General features: G+C 38.8%; 1 protein-coding gene across 2 annotated transcripts in view; it reads left to right on the top strand.

The window, feature by feature from the left end:
* Nucleotides 1-13,163, top strand: part of LOC111260973 (mitoferrin-2) — a 42,639-nt gene extending 29,476 nt beyond the window's left edge. The window contains exons 4-7 of one of the 2 annotated variants that reach the window (XM_022834106.2): nt 4,615-4,839; nt 5,232-5,408; nt 6,878-7,188; nt 11,607-13,163. In XM_022834106.2, coding sequence (XP_022689841.1) covers nt 4,615-4,839; nt 5,232-5,408; nt 6,878-6,916 — 441 coding nt within the window. In that variant the 3' untranslated portion in view covers nt 6,917-7,188; nt 11,607-13,163. Of the gene's footprint in view, nt 1-4,614; nt 4,840-5,231; nt 5,409-6,874; nt 7,189-11,606 lie in introns of both variants that reach the window. The other variant, XM_022834107.2, reaches the window with a different exon arrangement.
* Nucleotides 13,164-20,392: the final 7,229 nt, after the last annotated feature.

The raw sequence follows: 20,392 nt of genomic DNA, 5'->3' as shown, positions 1-20,392 counted from the left end.
GATAGTCCATGTGTGGAGCTAGGTCATCATATAGGTTTCTTGCATAGACGTACTCTGCAAGTTGATCTATTCCTGTTATCACGCCGATAGTGCTGATTACGCAGGGTAACCTATCTAAATATTACTGCGCAGCACGTTAGGGTCACAATCGCCTTTATCTGCATTTAATACGTGTTGCCAGGACAGCCTTAACCGTTCTTTAGATTGCTATGTCTTGAACCATTCAGGCTCGTACTTCTGCTTGAAACATCGGCTTCTAGGCCACGATTACCCTAATGATCCCGTTTAACAGACGCTAAATAAATACGCTTACCAACTAATATAGCTGACAGTATAATAATTCTTCTGGTTTCATTGGATTATTTAGAACATTTATAGCGGCATGGCCGCAGTCTCATAGCGAACTATTTTACAATTAAGATTCATAAGGGGCGTATGAACCATGATCTCGACGAGCATAAAAAGGACGAGTACATGTACGCGAGGGGTCAGTTCAGAGAGCTAACGAACGATAACTTCGCTCTGAGGTGGGAGATACAGTACGTACATCTACACTTCGTTTATGACGAGAAGCTGCGACATCTGTTTGTCAAAAGCACTTGGCCGGCATTAATTACTGCCTTATATTCGAAACTTGCTAATTCCTCTACTCGTGAATAAAGCATCAATTAATGCATATGGTCCTAAAGCTTTTTTTTGGCGGGAAACATGACAGCTTAAAAAAATCAGGCCACTAACGAGCATATTCGTGATTTAATTCTTTCTGCTTTTCACCTGTTGAACACGTGAGGCAGTGTCCCGAGCAACTTAGATTCATTTTAAACATGGGATTTAATGTACGAGCGACGATCCTTCTTGGTGAACCTAGTCCCACTACGACGTACAAGGTGGCGGTTTTCTTCTGAGGGCCATCTTACATATGTTCATGCAGGTACCTATCGGACCGAACCTCTAGCGATAATTTGATCGCTGATAGTGCTAATTCTAAAATGTTTAGAAACACCTTGTGGCTGACAATGAGCTGCGACAGCCATGGTGACTGGTCATTCATCGATTCACTATTCCTTGTCCGGAAATCTACCTAGATCGAAGCCTCCTTTCCATGGTAACTTATTCTATAATAAACTGCTTTTTCCGTTGTGGCCACCTTGTCTGAAGCATTTCGTTCGCTATACTTCATCGCGAGCAATTTTACGAAGCGGTATATATTGGCGTGACCGACCTACACCGGCTATTGTACGTCGTCGTGTTACAGCTCACTCATGCGTACTGACCCATTAAACTGATCTTAGCGCTATTTGTTATAGCTTCGCGTTTTTTTTTTCTTCTTTTTTAAATTGGTGATTGTAAAGGTAGCGTTTAGAAACAGCCGTAATAATAGATGACGTATCCAACGACAGAAGCACGAGCAGAACGACTGCTCTGGAGTGTTCGTTTAGTTATAGTGACCAACACATGAGTTTCCTTGCCCCCAGTTAATATTTGTAAAGGCGAAGTACGAAGCCATGTATTCATGGTGGTACACTGCTGACGTTGTTAATTGTTTGCCATGAATGACGTCCAATGATGGTTCGGTCCTCGCGTTCATAGCATTCTTCGCCTACAGGGCTATCGTTCGTTGTTGATTTCGATCGATCTGATCGGGTCAGAATTAGATGTTCGTTACGGATAAGCACATTGCCAACTACTGAATTTTGCTGCTAGTTTAGAACAACGTAGAAAAGCTATCTGCCTTCAAGCACACCTCATCAGCACAGATTGATCCTAACAGGATTAGGCCACGTATCTCGGTATCGATAGAAGTATTCTTATTCAAATCGTTGCAGCTGCCATGCGCGGGACCTTACGCGAGAAATGAACAGAATATAGTTTCTTCTGTACAACGAGTACAGCTCAAACCTCATCTAAGGCGCTTTTGAGATCTGGATATTGCTCCTGCTGTGTCCTAACGTATCCACCATTCAGACGCGAATCGAAGCTACGAACAGTCATCATGACGGCGATTGGGTTCCAGAAGTGGGTTGAACAAAGTGGACACGTTGATAATGACCGTCGGGCAAAATTTACAATTGAATAGCCGCGAAAACTTTGCGATTTGCATTTCTGTATGCACATATTGGATTTGGTAGCATCGAGTACTAACAGTGTGAAAATGTTGGTGCAGTGACCGTTGATGGGCGACTATTGATAACAACACCGCTGGTGTACATACATCTTCAAAACGCATATACACAACTAATAGATAATAAGTTCATATAACGATCAATTTATTTCTACCAATAGTAACATTGAAGCATACTTATAGGATGTATCGCTAATGTGTACTGTTACAGATTGACAACTCATTGGGTTGGTAATTCTATGATGTCTGCAGGTGTATTACTCGCAGCTGATAGTTGTTGTCCTTATATGTTATCATGTGCCTATGTCAGCTAGTAAACTGTCTCCATTCTAAGCCCAAAAAACATCTGATTGTAGATTAGTCAATCGACGTTTCTCTAAAGAGCGGTTTATAACCCTTCATCTCTAACCGCATTATATTATTTTACTACGCTTACTTACGTTTCACTACATCGAAAAGGGAAGCTGTACAACACAAACGGAAAATAACTTAATTGATGAACACCACGTTAAGTGGCTATAATTTAGGTCAATTGAAGATGAGCCTAGTTGTTCCCTAACTGACCCTTACAGATGAAGCGCGGGTATTTTACGAACTGTTAAATCTTAAACTCGAGACCTTAACTGCCGACCGAGCGAAATAGCATGCATTAAAATGGAAAAATTTATTTTCTCTATTTATACATATAGAGAAGATGACTAGGAAATAGTCCTCGACACACTATTGTAACCCAGACGTATCGCTAAACTCTGTCCCTAAGTCGTTTCGCTACCTAGAGCTACGAAGCGACAGTATCTGCTGCATAGTGATGTGTTGTTGCCTAATTTCGAAAAAAAAGGTTCTGTGTGTAGAATCATAAATGTACTCAGTCCCTTGCGCGGGTTTACTGCGCGTTGCCTGTCGTCACGATGAGAACCTGTTCATAGCAAGTCGGCAGTGTGCATCGGCATAGTCCTATTCACGATGTCCTTTGAAATAGCTAACGAACGGTTGCCAAATGTGGTGCTAGATCAAAGAAACTGATCTAAAGTGAGAAAGATTGAAGTTGGGTTCTCTAGGCATTCGTTGCGCATAGGGTGTAGATCATCGAGAGAACCCCGTGCGTTAATTGCTCGAAATATACCAACTACCCAATACATCATTTTGCCCAATGGAACGAGAACGGAGTGCAGAGAGTGGATCATGTTTATATTTTTTCTTATTGTAAGTTTGTTGACACAAAGCCGCTTTCCAACCATACCATTGCAATCCTTCATTGGCACTTTAGCCGGTTTCAGGGCATTCAGTCGCAGGGTAGGTAGTGCAAAGATTTACGGCTAGCTATTCTTGGCATTATATCGCCGCAAGAGTACCGTGAGTCCGCGTTTCTATTAACATCATGGCTGTTGTTTTGAATTGGAATACTTATTCGGTAGTATCTACAATTGTGACTTTGTCACTGCTATGCGCTTTTCAGCGACACACCTCGTTGATACTCGTGTGAGACTTCGGGAACTTAGCTCTCGGGACAAGGTCGATGTGCCAATTGATCATATTTTCGGGCCTAAGATAAAATTAACAACCATTCTATCGGTTGTTGTCCGTCGATGAGGACGAAACCAATGCTCCATGCATTGGCGAGGTTAAAAAGTCAAATATTTAGCTACTATCAAATGACTGAACGAAATATGTTTCGGTATTACATTGTAGATGAGGCGTTATAAGTTCTAGGTAGACTGGATAAAACTACTTCATATAGCTTGTAATAAACAAAACACTTCTTAAAGGTAAATCGATTTACGTAGTAAGAGGAGGCCCAGGGTCGCAGGAGAGCTGTCGAGATGAATTGATAATAAAAAAAAAAATAGAAAGAACATAGTTACGAATTTGTTCGAGCGTAATCCGCTTACGTTAGCCTAATTAATGTCTGCTGTCCTTCTAAAACAGCCTACTATTTAATCAGAATATTACATGCATAAATCTCTGGAACTTAAATAATATTCACGCAATCCTTTGACATGATCACTCTGCATTCGCGGTTAGACACGCTAGGTAATTTCGAATTATTTAAGAGAGCGTACACAAACCATTATGAAGTATATATAATTCATTTGTTGTTGCGTGCGCGTAGTGACGACCACTTTGCTGATTCAAATCAACTTAGTAATGGCCATTTGGTAACGATGCTTTGTTTATGTGTATATATATCGCTAGAACCACTAGCCTTTTTTCTATTGTGATTTGCTTTCTGGGCTCTAGATAGTGGCGACCGTCACGACGGACACGATGATTTACCAGAGAGCGTTCTAAACTAATAATACTGGCCATCGCAATCTATGTTCGATGCTTCAAATAATAGGCTAAAAAGAAAGCAGCAGACATTGGTTACGGAATAACTGGGGCTCGTAGTTCTGGTTCTAAATAGAAAAATCCCATGAGTAGCGATGAGCATCTGCTATTCGAGACCTCGTCCTATTACCGCTGTCTGCAACTATTTTAATGATAATTTTTAGATGACGAACCCTACACGGACGTATAATCCATCAGCGCACATGATCAGCGGCGCTCTAGCCGGCGCCTTAGCGTCAGCTGCCACGACGCCACTGGACGTATGTAAGACCTTGCTCAACACTCAGGAAGAGAGCGTCGTGCGTGCGACTAATCAGCATCGAATTCGAGGCTTCTTACACGCCGCTTTCACAATCTATACGTGCTGTGGGCCTACCGGCTTCTTCCGGGTGAGTGCGATGGTTAAGGATTAGCGAGACCTGTGTGCCGAAGCACTCATCCACCTAAGTTTCTATGTAATATTGGATGATGCACCTCTGTTCAGAACCTAAAACTAGTGTTTCGTAGGAAAGATTCGATGCCTAGCTTCTAATATCGTTGGGCTGCCTAAACCTAGTCTAATAATAACGGTATTCGCTGGCGTACAATGAGGCAAGGCGATAGTGGTCACATGGGTATTACTGGGTGCATTGTTGTGCACAACTAGCAATGGTAACAACGCAGGTGACGTTTTAGGCACCTCTTAAACTGTCATACTAAACAGAATTATGTACTATATTACAATAGCAGTGCTAACTTGTGGATTCTGCTGCACCCCATATATGCATCGAACCTCCGGCAGGGAGTACAAGCCCGCATATTATATCAGATGCCATCGACTGCTATTGCGTGGTCTGTATATGAGCTATTCAAATTTCTTCTTTACGAACGGAAGCATCACGTTGTCTCGATGCCTGTTGTAACGGTAAAAGCAGGAGTGGAACCTGCTACAACCGCTGCAGCAGCAGCGCTGGTCGAGGTAGGTGCCAAGAATCGTCGTGCACATGCATGTTACTCAAAAATACAGATCTTACCCATATGCCCATTTACCCAACACAAGGTAATAGTAATAACACAGTCAGTCGTCTGTTGTTCCCGAGTGCGCGATCTTCATCGCTTCCAAGATAAAATTCACCCACTGCTCGTCTCGATTTATTGCTAGGCGTTTCGCAAACTTGAGCCAAGTTACGTCAGTAACACTTATGACAGCCACAACGAATAACGCGCGAATTTTTCAACACATTTTGTTGTTTATAAGGAACAGAAACTACATTCGTATATTTTCAGGCGGTTTTTTCTTGCATTGCGTAACATAAATCGGATAAGTCGATTGTTCTATATTGTATTGTTGTTACGTTACAGTCCTACCCCAAACCAGCCATTATTTATGGTAGGTTTTTGAGTACCTATGGAAACCTAGCAAAGATTCTGCTGCGTTCTTTTTTACATTTAGATTTTAATAATGCACGCCTTAATTTTATTGGGGAATTGTGCATGTTGGCTATGAGGATTGTGCCGTGAATGAACAGAAATTTCCGCCCCTTCACATCCCGTTTTATTTATTCTTGAAATATCTATGTTTTCTAAAAAAAATCAAAATTGAACTAATGCACTAGTCACTATTTTTCAGTCATTTGTCACGAATCTGTCACAGGTTAGTCACAGTATCATTTGTTACGTGCGAGGGCATATACGCGATGGGGCTATGATGTGATATAGTTTGTGTATTAGTTAATTTTAATAGGCCGCTATGTAAAATACGAGAAAATGATAAGCTGGAAAATCTCAAATCAAGCTTTGACAGGTAGTAAAATTGCATACGATGATATTAGGAGGAAAATCTATGCCCTAATCTATATTAGCTCAACGAGAATAGTTTTAAGAGAGCGCGTAACTATTGACCTGTGGTGATTTATGCTTTCATGATGTTCATCTTCCTTTACGCGGTAGAAAATATATCTGGTATCGGTAAAGGTATAGTCTTGTATGGACTACGTAATCTCGCTAGGGCACGCTTATGTAAAAGTCGAGTACGCTCACTGTATTTGCAGTCAGAATCAGAGGACTTTCTCTAATACTTCGTAAACTTGGTTTCGCGTGAACGTCTATCAAATGAATTAGCTTGATCTTCTCTGGTTACTCATGTTTTAGCTCCTGATCTTCAAAACTTGAAAATTCACACGCTTGAGGCTAGATGTCTGTTTGCCACATATATCACATCATTCTGAAGACGTTTGGCTTTTTCACACACACACTGCCTCGTATTCTGTACCTGTTATAATCGAAATCGATTTAAGTTAGAGTGCCTAACATATGTTGAAATCTTATAGAAGACTTCATTTAACAAAGCAATACTCATTTTGGCTCTTGTTTTCTTTCTTTTGCTGTTTTCTTTTCGGCGTGTCTTCTTCTGGGATAATCACCTGTTGTTTGAAACTATCACAGTAGTTTCAGACTAGTAAGGAGGACGTGGCCGTGGGTCTGTAGGAGAACCGCCTTGGAGTATTCCGTTTGACCTGGTGTGTGCCTATGTTGTTTCCAAAACAGGACCGTCAAGCAAGTTCCTTAAAGGAAGATGGCCAACGTGAAATTTAACAGTCGTCATTATCAGGAAAATGATATATACAGCAAATCCACCCATCAATTGTAAAAATATCAACAACAGTACACGGAGCGCATGGCGACCGTCCGACTACGTGTGTGATGAGCAAGATTCTATCACAGCAACAACATTAACGACGCCGACGATCAGATTAAAGGTGGTATATCGGATATAGAAGAAGTTTACATAAATGGAACAAGTTGCAAAACAGGGAGCAAGAGAGAGAGAGAGCGAGAGAGAGAGTGTGTATGTGTGCGCGCGTGAAAGATACGGGGCAGAATGCCCAGAAGACCTCATCTTTATCTGCCAGCAATGAGTGAGTACGTTAGTGCGAAAGGCTGAGCCCAAGAAACAATGAGAAAGGTACTGATTCTGTTGCTATACCTTATATGAGGCGAGATGATCTCCTGGCAAAAAGCTTCCCTGGGTAACGATGAGGTTCCAATGCGTCTGATATATCCCTACCATCACACGCCCGTTCGTGGCATGAAGAAAATCGAAGAGTGTTCCCCGACAACATCAGTCGTCTAGCGATATTACTAACTACCATGTATATATATATATATATATACATGGTAGTTAGTATATATATATATATATATATATATATATATATGGTATGATGAATTATAATAGCAAAACCAGCGTGTGAAGGAGAATAAAAATCAACTGCGACCTTTGTATTTGTCCCGTTCGTACGCTGAGGATAGCGTAATGAAACAGCATGCTTCCTGTGGCGATGACGTTAAACGGGCCGACTGGTCTGCGATGTCGTCTCCATAGACAAAAACAATGGGAGATAAACAGACGATGATTGACGAAGTCTTTTAGTCGATAGCACAAGTTAGATTTTTTGTCAACGGGAGTAGCGGTGGATATTTTGAAGTTTGAAAAAAACAGATGGACAAAGAACGCTATTAGGTAGGTGATACTGTTTAGATGTAATGATCAACTCCAATACGTCAATAGCATGTTGAGAACGTTATGGCAGTGCACATACTAATCTACAAAAATATAGACAGCAAATGAACTCACGGATCATCATCAGAGGATACCGGGCAGCAGAAATTTATCCCGATAGTCGGATTCGAGTGCATCAAGAGGTGTTTGCAGAAACAGCAAAAGTATCAACAGTCATGTGGCCTTTTATATATATATATATACGTGTATGTATGAATGGGCTATCTATAATATATACCTATTCAATATGCCGCGATAGATTTGCTTACGGAACCGGCTACTATTAAAGTGCTTTCACTAAGTGGTATTAGACAAAGATGATGGCAATGTGGGTGATAAGACTGAAGTAGGAGGGTCTGACCACAACAGGTATCACGATGAATAAACTGAGATTGTGGCTTGGAATCATTCGTGAAACTATCGAGATGTTCGTCAGCGGCGGATGACGGGATCACCCGTTGTATTGTAGTTAGACCTACGAGGCCTTCGAGACCCACTTTCTCGAGAGCAATTGAGCGGCCCGACGAGTTTTTCTATTTAGCGCAATGAATTTTACGTAGGCAAAGATCGTTAGAATGATGACTTCACGTCTGTTTACTTTTCTGCTTCTAGCAGCTCCCATATACACGCACGCTAACAGGCACGAATGCATACACACGACACTCATGGTTTTGTACACGCGCTGGTGATATATAAATGATCGCTATTAGATGACAGCTATAGTAGCAGAGCATCAGGTTTCTCCGATAATAAGCAAAGGATGAGAAAACAAAAAAAAAAAAACGAATGTTATATGCTTGCGGATCGGCCGAAGGTCACTCGCTTGGATTTCGTCGAATGTCGATAGGTAAAGGATGACGATTTAGAAGACAAGATGACGATGGGTCATAATAATAATTATTATATCGATGAAACGGGTAAAAGGAATGGGGCTACGGTATCGTATACATTAAATTTACTCTACTTTCAAAAATACGATAGAAAAATATTCAATGATTTTTTGACGTTTAGCCGCATTTGGCTTCATTGGCCGCAATCATATCTATTGTTATTTAGGGGTAGGAGACCGATGGAAAGGATGATTGAACAGCTTACGTCTATTGAATATGGCTGAGGATTTGGTTGTTAAAGAAATAGTTAAACGAGTTTGTGAGGAAAGGAAAAGAACAATGTTCGTTAGGCGTTGCCAGTCTTACAGTTGTTAGTGGCCAAATGATCGGCGCCCAACGAGCGGAAGACACAGTCACATAGCTACCATATTTATTTCGTTAAAATTACGTTATTGTCCCTATGGTTTTCATCTGTTCTTAGTGGATGAAGGTAGCTGTTAAGTATTGGCTGGTAATAACCTCTTTAAAGCTATGCAATCCGCGACAAAACATTGAGGTGGTGGCGCTATAATCGACAACAGTACCACTTAGCATGGAAGCCTACGGAGAACATTGGAACCTTGCTTTACGAGAAAAACGTGTATGAAGAATTTATATATTTTTTATTGTTTTCATTTTTTGAGATTCCGTATTCAAAGCAGGGATAAACATCAACTATCTAAATAGAAGGAAATACATGCTTTTATTTGAAAAGTGCAGTAACCAACAACGACGATTGTAACGGAGACGTTTTATTGTCTTAATGATTTCTACCCATTAAATAGCGAAGTGCTGATTGTAGTGGACATCGGGAAGTCGTAACCTGTGCTTCAGCTGTTTGCCAATGTCATTAATTTAGCTGTTGTGCTAAGCCGTAGCGCCGCGATTCTAGTAGGCTCCCATCACCTACGACTCGTGTCAAAAGGTTTTTTCGCAAAAAAAAGTGAAACACATGTCAGGAGTTTCCATACACATGGTTGTAGCAATTGCGAATTGTTAACGCACGCATATGTATTTCGAAAATGACCAGTGACTGCTTTAGGCTGAATGAAGAAGGATGCCTCGGGCCCAGCGGGGCCAAGGCATATCAGACGTGGTCGAGGTAAAGAAACCCGAACTGAGATCAGCTATCGTTAAACCTACAGTGCGGTTCAGATGTAGCTATGTGATTTTAGATGTTTTATATTCCGAAGAGGAAACTGCTCGCAAAATAACTTGGAACATCATGGGCGCTGTAAATTGCGGCACAGGTTATAATTATATCTTCCCTAAAATTTCGACTCCATGTCGCTGAGTCCACTACGGTGAAAGTACGTACGTATTTGCAGTGAGAACAAAAATTATATATTGATTAATATAATCAGATTATTGCATTCAACTCAATGAGCATGGATATTAGATGAACATGTACATTTCTGCGACGCGAACGAACGAGGGAAATTATTGATTATAGAAGATCAGGCAACTACAAAGTAATGCGAAATGGATAAGGCTTTTTCCCAATGCGTTATTATTAAGAGTAACCCTACGACGAAGTATAAGTGAAGTGACAAAAAAAAAAAAATATATATATATATATATATATATATATATATATATAGTGGAAGAATGGTGCTTTGTGTATCGGTGGAACACCACACACAAGGACGGTTTAATTTGAACGCTATGAATTATTAACGAAGATAATGAGTCGTATATTGAGTATGTTGTTGATAATGATAATTATTATTTTATGAAGCACACATATATTTATGATCGAGTGATCGAGGTATGAGAATATTATTCGTCAATCAAAATTGATAAGAATAGATCGATCGAGTAATTACAACCCATGATGTCACCGATAACAAAACAAACAACGTTTTGGAGCAATATCACACACACAAACACACACATAAACAAGAGACAAACCAAAAAAAACTGGAAGTTCAAGGCTGAGATTCTCGCACCCACTCACAGAAAAATTCATAGCCCAAGCTGCATAGTCAGAGGGCCGTCTGTCTCTTAAACAGTAAGGGCTATTTGCTGAGATATAGTGATCTTATCTTGATGCTTTGTTGTCGATGTTCTCAACAGCAATCAAGAACGTGATATTCATAAGAGCTCATCAATATTAACCAAACGAATCTAGGAACAAATCACGCGTGCCCGACCGGAGTGCTATATAGCTTCTCTTTATGTTATATCTTTATATTATGCTTCTCCAATACTGCTACCGCCCTCTTCTAAGAAAACCCACACGTTACAACCAGAGGACAGATTCAGACTAGTGAGGGACACCAGACCTACAGGTGTGTTTTTTTGAAACTTGAGACTTGAAAAACTGTTTTGCCTGACCGCAGGCCGTGAAAATCATTTCCAATCGGCCCGGAAACCTGGACAGCAGGAAGGGACAAAACAGGACACAGACGTTGCGTGTCCCTTACCTCAGCCAAGTAGCATGATCTATGAAACGATCTACTCGTTCTATTGTCATCTTTCGCGAACCGGAAGTGTTTCAGAACTCTTTTCCTATGACATATCCACCGGCTCTAAGCAAAGATTCGTTCGTAACCGATATTGAAACCGGTAACTTTTTGTCGATCCAAATTAGAAATAGCTATTACCAAGCAAGCATAACGCACAACCCAACTAATTCTTAACTTTGCACTCAAAATTCACACCGGAATAACATTTGGCTACCCTTTGAAACCCTGGCTGGAGCAAATGATATTTTTTGTTGACGCTGATATTGTTATTGTTGTAGGATATTCACACACCCCTGGTTCGTTTTCTGTCAGTCGGAACGTCCGCGAAAGTTCTACCCATCGCCCGCGTGATCATTGATGCTATTTCACAGTCTACGTCTGCAAAGTAGACAGTGTCGTAAGCGGGCGATGAGAAGAACCAGATCGATGCGATGCCTACCTGCAAAGGGAAAACTAATCGATGGACGAAGTAAGACGAAAATTTAGGACAGAGATCCTGCTTGCGTCTTTTGAGGAAAACGAAGAAATGGTGACGATGACAAATAGCAGTGTAATCCATCTATAAAATCTCATTTTCGAAGAGCAATCACAGCCAATTTTTAGCTATAGCACAACCCGATTGTAGGTCATAGGTTAACATGACGATTGTAAAGCGTGCATTTGCAAGTTGAAAAAATTGCCCGGTAACCCATCATTTTATATGTTAACATTTAAGTAAAATAAAAACAATTGACGCAATCAGTAACATAAATCTGATAATACACTAGATTTACAAAGAAACATTAACAAGTACCGCGTACTTACACGGATGCGCACACACACACACACACACACACACAATGATATAACTATGAATGGACATTACACAACGGCTCATATAAGTGAAAATTGTGTAAACTATGAGGCACAATCAACAAAAAAAAATCTGTTATCTTCGTGTGATCACCTTTATTATTGCTATTATTATTATTATTATTACTCGGACGAATTGAAACAGTCAAGTGTTATTTGTTATTATCTTTTTAAAGAATATGCTGCCTTTTGTCCAGAATCAACAAATATCTCTGTTTTTCAAAAAAACACATAATGTTATTATAGCTCACACAAAAAATTGCTAAATAGATTATATATGACACGTATGTGAATACAGGCGACGAATAGCAGGCGAGATAAGATAAGGGTAATATAACTACCTTTCTTAGTAATATAATAAAATTGAGCTGCAGTGAATACGGGTCAAGTGCGTACTGGGTCGCATATGGGCCGACCTGGAAGATTATTAAGTGTGAGGCGGAGCCGCAGCATGAACCGAGTCAACGATGATACAGCTTGAAACAAACTTCGACCCTAGAATATATCCCTATAGTAACAGGAGCGTATTGCCGACTGAATCAAGAACCTAATACATCTGGCAACTGATCAATGCGACATATTGGTCCACTTCTCTAGGATGTGGTTTTTCCTCGCGTGGGACCTCACCGGCGGAATAAGGGGACTGGTCGTGTGGAAATGTTACGATCATACTGAGAAAAATTATCGTAGCGGTAAAGGGGACAGTATAAGTATGGCAAGTTATTTTACGTCGGTGTGAAAAATGTGTATGTACGGGCGTATCTGGGCGCGAGAACATAGCAGTTGAAACAGCAACGTGAAGTTTGAAAATCGACGGAAGACAAAAGGTAACACGGGCAAATGCGGATGTCAAAATAGAAGATAGAACTTACGTAAACGAAACGCGAAAGAAACATCATGAAAGATGTGATCCACAATTGTCGTTGTAGATTATTTTGTTGTATATAAATATTATCTCTGTTGAACCATTTATGAACATCAAATGTGTTTTTCTCATAGTTTATAAATTTGACTCTATTACATCTTATAGGTTTAGACCATTCGAAGTATAGCCGACTGGAGCTCCTTAAGGGCTGATAGGTAGCTCAATAACTGAGATCGAATGTATAGGTTTCAAACGCTTTATCCCACGTTTACGTACGAAATTAATTGCGCAGCTAGTAATATGTAATGTATAGCAATTTTAAGCAGAATGAACGTTTAATAGAGGTCGCAGTTAGCAGTTGATGGTTGTATGTAAGTTATGCCCAAGCACAGATCAACTGACTACAAGAAATCTACGAATCGATTGCCGTACCGATGCTTTTAAATGGTATGTATATTTTTCTGATTAAGACATCTGTACAAAGATTAGACATTGTTGACACATACAATCACATCCAGTATCCTCAGTGATTTAGAGAAAACTAGGTAACATCGTACGAAATAATACAATAATATTATTTATGTCGACGGACATATATATAGACACTAGATAATCAAAGCGATGTTTTCACATGAAGCGTATTATGCTTCATTTGTGCTACCCTACAATACCCAGAACTAAGCTTTGCGTAATTAATAGTTATGATTTCTTAACTTAACTACGAAACATCGTTTAGACTGAAGTTCAATAGCCTCTGGATGCTCTATTTAGCAAATAAAGCGACTCTGTATCTCAAAAATATTGGCAAGTGTAAAAATACTGGCAAAATAATATACGATTGTGGTCTGCTAAAATCGCAGATCTGTGATTAAATGAAGCACCGCTTTCGATTCATATATGAACATCTTGATATGACTAGCCATCTTGACAAATAGCCTTGCGTTTTATTAGTCATAAACTTACAAACAGAGAGAGAGAAACACTTACGCAAATCTCAAAAGCAGTAAATAAAGAATGGTGAGCAAACAATCATGCAGTGGGACAGACGTCCGCCTTTCATTTGGCGGAGCTGCATATGCAACCTGAATTGAATTCTTAGCGTTTATTGTTTTTTTTTTTTAGTTACAGTTGACAATTCGGAAAAAATGGCTGGCAAAACATAACTGCAAGTACAAATCTTGACGTTTTAGGTGCGATACCTTCCAGCTGCGTCTGCTTCAGATGTGGGGGCGTCGACAGCGGGGACAAATGTTCATTTGAAGCCTTCGTTTGCCAGAATAACTTTTAGTTATTCGATGTTGGTGTGGCTCAAGCTAGGCGAGGGTGTATCGCAGTCAGATCCGTTGATAAATGTATACATACGGGATTCGACATTTGAATCCAGACAAACTTTAGCGGACTACTTAGTTAACAAACCAAACGTTTACCCGCCACACACCATATAAACGACAAACGCTTGTTTATTTTGAAACAAGATAACAAACTGGTCACGATAGAAGGCAGTGCGGTGTTTTCGCCATTCGACCAAAGATCATCTATTAAACTCAAGCACTTTTACTATTGACAAATGCGTTTTCCGAAGTTGACTGTTTACGTTTGTTGCTAGTTTTAATGCAGAAACTTCTAGCAGGCAAATGGCAAGATTCCTGGAATAGGTTTTAAATTTAAGAAGCTCAAAATTGCTTAAAAAAGCATTTTTGATACACCAGAAATTAACGATAGCTTTGACGAGAAAAATATTGGTGGTCGACTGGGTGGTTTAGATAAACTCCAACAGTTAGTCTTTTTTTTCATCTATTGGATTTTTATAACCCTTTTGAACTTTTGGGACTTTCGATTTCTATAATTTCAAAATTTGATTCTGCTGGAATTTTCCAAGCGCACCTAATCTAGGCCTATCAATATGGCTCGACGTTAGGTTCAGTTCTATGGCTTCAAATGTTCGAGCAGCAATTTAAAGGATCGTTGTCGTAACCCTTACGCGCTCGGGAATATTCATTGTTAAAGTTAAATTACTAACTAATAAACGTCTTTGTTTCGGAATCACTCGTCTAGTTGTGGTTTAGAATTGATAGAATCGGTAGTCATGAAGCAACATATTGACCGATGGACGTATGACAATTTTATCTGTTTTAAACATAGTTGTCATACAAGTATTTAACCGTTGAATAACAAGTAATCGAACTGGGAGCTTTATGTTGCTAACAAAAAAAAAAAAAGCATTTTAGATCCTGGTCATGGATAGGTCTGCAAGCGAGAGCATGTTGAACTCATCTGGTGCATTACTCATAAGCTTACAGTTGAATTTAGTTGGTTGGACAAATTTACCTAGACAGCACAAATGCGACAAAAGGCTTGGCCTTTTGAGCGGCCCGTTCGTACCCGCTAAAGCAACTCTTTACGTTTCTAGATTTTATCCTTAGGTAGTAACACCTTTCGATACCATTGGCGTAAAAGCGTCTTTCCAACTCTGGCCCTACGGCCAGTTTGTATCCGATTTTCACATTATAGAAGCAATACACTTTACTAATAATATAATTTCAGTGTACTTTACATAAACGCAAATTCTACCTTAAACCGGGTACTGAATAGTAACTTTATGCTAATGTAAACTGATAGATGTACGATAGCCCAACGCGTAGCAGGATTGCGCTTCCGGCCATCAAGCTGAACCTTCAATGAAAGTTTTCTGTGTTAGGAACTTCTGATCGCGTCAGCACGCGTAACTGTGTGGCATCGATTCCGCTGCTGTCAGGGTTGAATCACTTACTCTCCAACTCTGATTGTTATTTTATTTGTGGAAATTTCAACTCACGGTCTCGTTAGTCAATCTCATTATTAATTACAATACTTCATTCACATAGTTATTGTAAAAAGGTAAATAAATGTATTATTTTTTTTATGCGATAATGATTCTATCTATTCATATAAATTGTGCAGTGATCTACGTTGTTTCTTGTTATTATTATTATCATTTATAATAGACAACCCTGTATTTAATATCGTTGCCGGAATGATCAAAATGATTTTAAGTATAGTTAAAATTTGAACATATCAAAAATTTTAATTCTAATTATAATAGACATCGTATAGTTTTACTGGAGACATATGTACTTACTTCGGCTGAAAACACACAGAGAACCAAGGTGATTTTAGGAAATTTGTCTCTACTACAATTGGTTGTTTTGTGAAACAATGCTGTCGGATCCTCTCATATGTAATGTTACATAGGTGTCTGTGTTGTAAAAGCCATAAATATTTAAGTAAGCAAAAAAGAGAAATTCTAAAACTATTCCACTTTCGATTAGTAGCATTCATCTGTTTAAAAGGGGTAATGCGTTTCTAGATCAATCGTTATACATTCAATAATCATACTAGTATTTTATCTTCCAGCGGCTGAGGTAATCATGGCTATTGGCAGTTTTGAAATGTTTATCCGTTTTCGAAAAGCGCGCAAAAATTTTTTTTAAATTTTTTTTTAAAAATTTAAATTTTTTTTTAAAAAAAATTTTAATTGAGCATCGTTTTTACTACGGCCGAGCAAGTGTGTGCCGATTCCTATGCTTTTTCTGGAGCCCTATCGACCAAAGTCAGTGCCGCGCAAAGTAAACCTGTCGTATAATTCGAATAAAGGTTACAAAAAACTCGAACTGTACGGAGTTTGTAAAAACTGAAAAATACAAGTATCTATATTTAATACTTACTAATATTTAATAATAGAGATAAATTATTAAGGAATACCCCTTAGTACTTTAAGATATAATAATCTGATCACTCGACTCGGACAGGGATACGGAGTGCTTTCTACTGAGAAGCTTCAAGGCGGTAATTTCTGAGGTGGAGTGAACAAATTACAGGACGCTAAAAGGGATATTCGTTTTTTTTTTTTTTTGAAATCTTTTATATCAGCGTTGCCGGTTCTTAAGATATCAATCGTATCAATAGATAAGTTTCGATTCAATGAGTATTCACAATATTGTCTAGCAATCTTTTTCCCCGTTATTGCCGATAATACACTTTTAATGTTTACACGCAATATAGTCTACTGTTGTATATTATTCTAATTGCATATTAGAAAAAAGCTAGCTAGAAGGCTGGTTCAGTAGAAGGACAGAGGTTAAAAATTTTTCGTATTAATTGAATGTCCTTCGTAAAATTACGCTATAAGTACCTGTACGAATCAGAATGTGACTAACACGTTAAAAAGGGTTTCACGTAATGGTGCAGTGGCGACGTATTTGCCAAGTAAACGTAAGGAACGTGTTCCGTGAACCATGTTCCAAATATATCGTAAACACATTTAATTTGATACTTCGAAGCCCGTCGTCCATAGCTATATTGAATGTAACAGCAGGATTGAACACTAAACTCAAGAAAGATAGTTTATTAAGTCAAATAGAATGTAATGTCGTGCTAAAGATAGCTGTTATGTTTATTTGTTTGGTCTAGATGGTCCTGCAGGCGCATTGTTTATGTTAGTTTCTCTCACCATATCGTAGTCAATTCAATTGTATTTAACGTTGATCTATTATTGTTTTACGTGTTTTTTTTTTTTTATTACGTGTTTTACGTGTGAATGAAATTCATTGCAAAAGTTAACCGATTTCGAGCTGTTGTGTGTCACGAGGCTGATCAAATAAGCCATCAGCGAGATGCTGGGCCGCGTGAAGTTCACTAAGGCTTTATAAGATTTTTATGGCTGCCTGGTCCCGGTCATGCGGCTAGGCGAAAAGAGCATTTTTTTGGTTGTGTATTGAACCCTTGATCCGCTCAAGGTCTGAGCTTAGCGTGAATTTGGCAAAACAAGCAAATACCCCGCTGTTTCGAGCTTCTTCTAGTTCTGTACACTTTTGCTTTGATTCAACAAAAGAACAAATCTCTAGCCATCTTGGCAAAGAATAATCGATGTAAAAAACGTACTGGATTTGCACGACAGGTTGGCCACCTACAACCCACGAGGAGATGCGTATAGCTGGTTGAAATTCAACGTTTCTTCGCTGTTTAGGTAATCTCTTTTAAACTATTGTGTTGTAAATAGGTAAAATGTTGAGTATTTTAATGGCCAGTAACGAGTTTAACGAGCTGATCCTCCATAATGTTATTTTACTCTTCATAAGCCTATATATACAAAAGCGGTAGCAAACTCAAACGCATAATTAACAGAACCGTCCAGTTTGCATTAACGTCAGGAAGTTCTTCATCTGGAACATCCTGCTCCTATTCGGAGAAACGACTCGATATATGTAGATATTAACCTAATGACTTCAGCGGTGCTGAGCTGCTTTTGTCAATTAATATAAAAACGCATAAAGTTCCATGAACTTTATAGCGATCCGAAAAGTCGGTCTAGAGTTAAATTGCCGATTCAATTGTGGCAATTTATTTCGTAAGCGACGTTCTGAAATATCGTTTTTAATATCAGCGTCAGGGTTTAGGTCAAAATCATTAATCACAGCTGGCACAAATATCAAGAGATTGTTTATTACAAAATATAGCCGTTAATAAAAAAAAAAAAGAAAAACGGTATCTTCTTGGGATCTTATCGTTCTGCATGCATAGATAGGTAGATAGGTCCACGGTACAAAGTTCATAGCAGGAGTTCAAGGTCACAATGCTAACCCTGTACTTTAATAAGGCCCCTTTGTGGTGTATATTATGCAAAATTTAATTTTTTTAAAAAAGCAAAACAATCGAAGTTGTCTGCTACACTTGTTTATAGTTCCAATAACTGTATTAGGCAATTATTAAGACTGCCTGACTTCACTGACCTCGCATTTGAAGAGTAATCTGTCAGTCAGCAGCATATTGTTTATGTCGTTTAACGAAACTCCAACTTTCCAATCGAAATATTCACGTAAGCTATTAGATAAAAAAGAAAGCAAAGCAGAATACTAATCGAGCACTGGACGACTTGTTCGAAACGGGTAGGAGTTGGCCGTGTGTTTTGTTTTTAACTATAAATTAAAAAATAAGGAAATACACTGTAGACTTATACGACTGTTTTGTTCACAGTGGTGATTTGACTAAATAAAAAAACGTCTAGTTAGTTTTTGTATCTTTTCACAACCAAATTCTTAAAAAAGATTTACTTTTCTTTCGACTTGTTTAACGTAAAGAAATACTGTTTGTAGTATTGCCACACATGAAGATGTTTTTAAATGCTTTCGATTGATTTGTTGTTATTGTTCGTGCTGCATAAGGTGGCTCCACGTGCAGAGTCGTGCTGCACGTGGAGCCACTTTCAAGCCAGCATCAGCCTTTTGCATATCCACTTTCTGGCGTTGCTCATCAGGCTCATTTTTTTGCTACAAGTGCGTATGTTGTTATCCTCCTTCGAGTGTTTGAAGAACTAAGGTAACTAGAGAAGTGGATAGAAAATAGAGATCTCTAATACTATTGAAAGATCGCTGATACACGATAAGAAAAAACAGATGAAAAAATAGCAGCTATAAAAAAACTCACTAAAAATTTTCTCACTAACAATCACAGATCAACATAGTTAATATTTAGATTCAGGTAGCTTATCTTTACCAAATTTCTAGTGCAAATTAAGACATTTTTGAAATCACGACGATCAAGAATTTCAGTTGTAAAACTTACGCATTGCAATTGGCCATACGTTAGTATTACATAATTATACCCCCATTGAATACAAGCAAAAGGCATGTCTGTGTGGTAACAGCGACAAAATAATTCACAAGGAGTATTTTAGTGTTAACGGTAACATAGGAAATGTTTAAACGCATCTTCTTGCTTAGATATTATAATCTGTTTAACAACATGTAAAAATATGGCATTAGAACGTTAGATTAAAACTTTTTAAGCTCAACTACGGTACACTGGCGTGTGCCTGAAATGGCCGTATCAACGTTGGTGTTTAAACAGAATCCGTAATCTCGTACTTAACGTTACGTACCTAGACGTCTTCTTTGATCTCCACTGGACTTACAAGTTCTCCGATGCGCAAACGATTACGTCAAAAAGCGGATGTACGCCCAGATCACTAAAAACCGAATTAACTATGTTCACTTAGAAAATTGCTAAAAAAACCACGAAGATTGATTGTTCATCTTATACTATGAGCACACCATGATTTTTACTAGCAATACTTCCCTGACTTTTTTTTATTTGTACGTGCTGACTACGGGTAGCTATTTTGGACAGACACTATTGGTTATTAGCTTTATTTGTGTAATGTTATTCATTAAAGAGACAACTTTAGAGGGAATACTGGTGCCGTTCGAGACGGATATTACCGAATTGTATATTTGGGGTTGCATTGGGGACACTTTTCTGGTACATTTTTGCACAGTTTTTGTAAAATCTTTCTGTCGTGATCTCTTGTCT

The sequence above is a fragment of the Varroa jacobsoni genome, unplaced genomic scaffold, assembly GCF_002532875.2.
Source record: "Varroa jacobsoni isolate VJ856 unplaced genomic scaffold, vjacob_1.0 scaffold_499, whole genome shotgun sequence".
In the NCBI taxonomy this organism is placed as follows: Eukaryota; Metazoa; Arthropoda; class Arachnida; order Mesostigmata; family Varroidae; genus Varroa; species Varroa jacobsoni.
The sequence above is the reverse complement of the archived record's forward strand: the minus strand, read 5'-3'. Positions and strand labels throughout refer to the sequence as shown.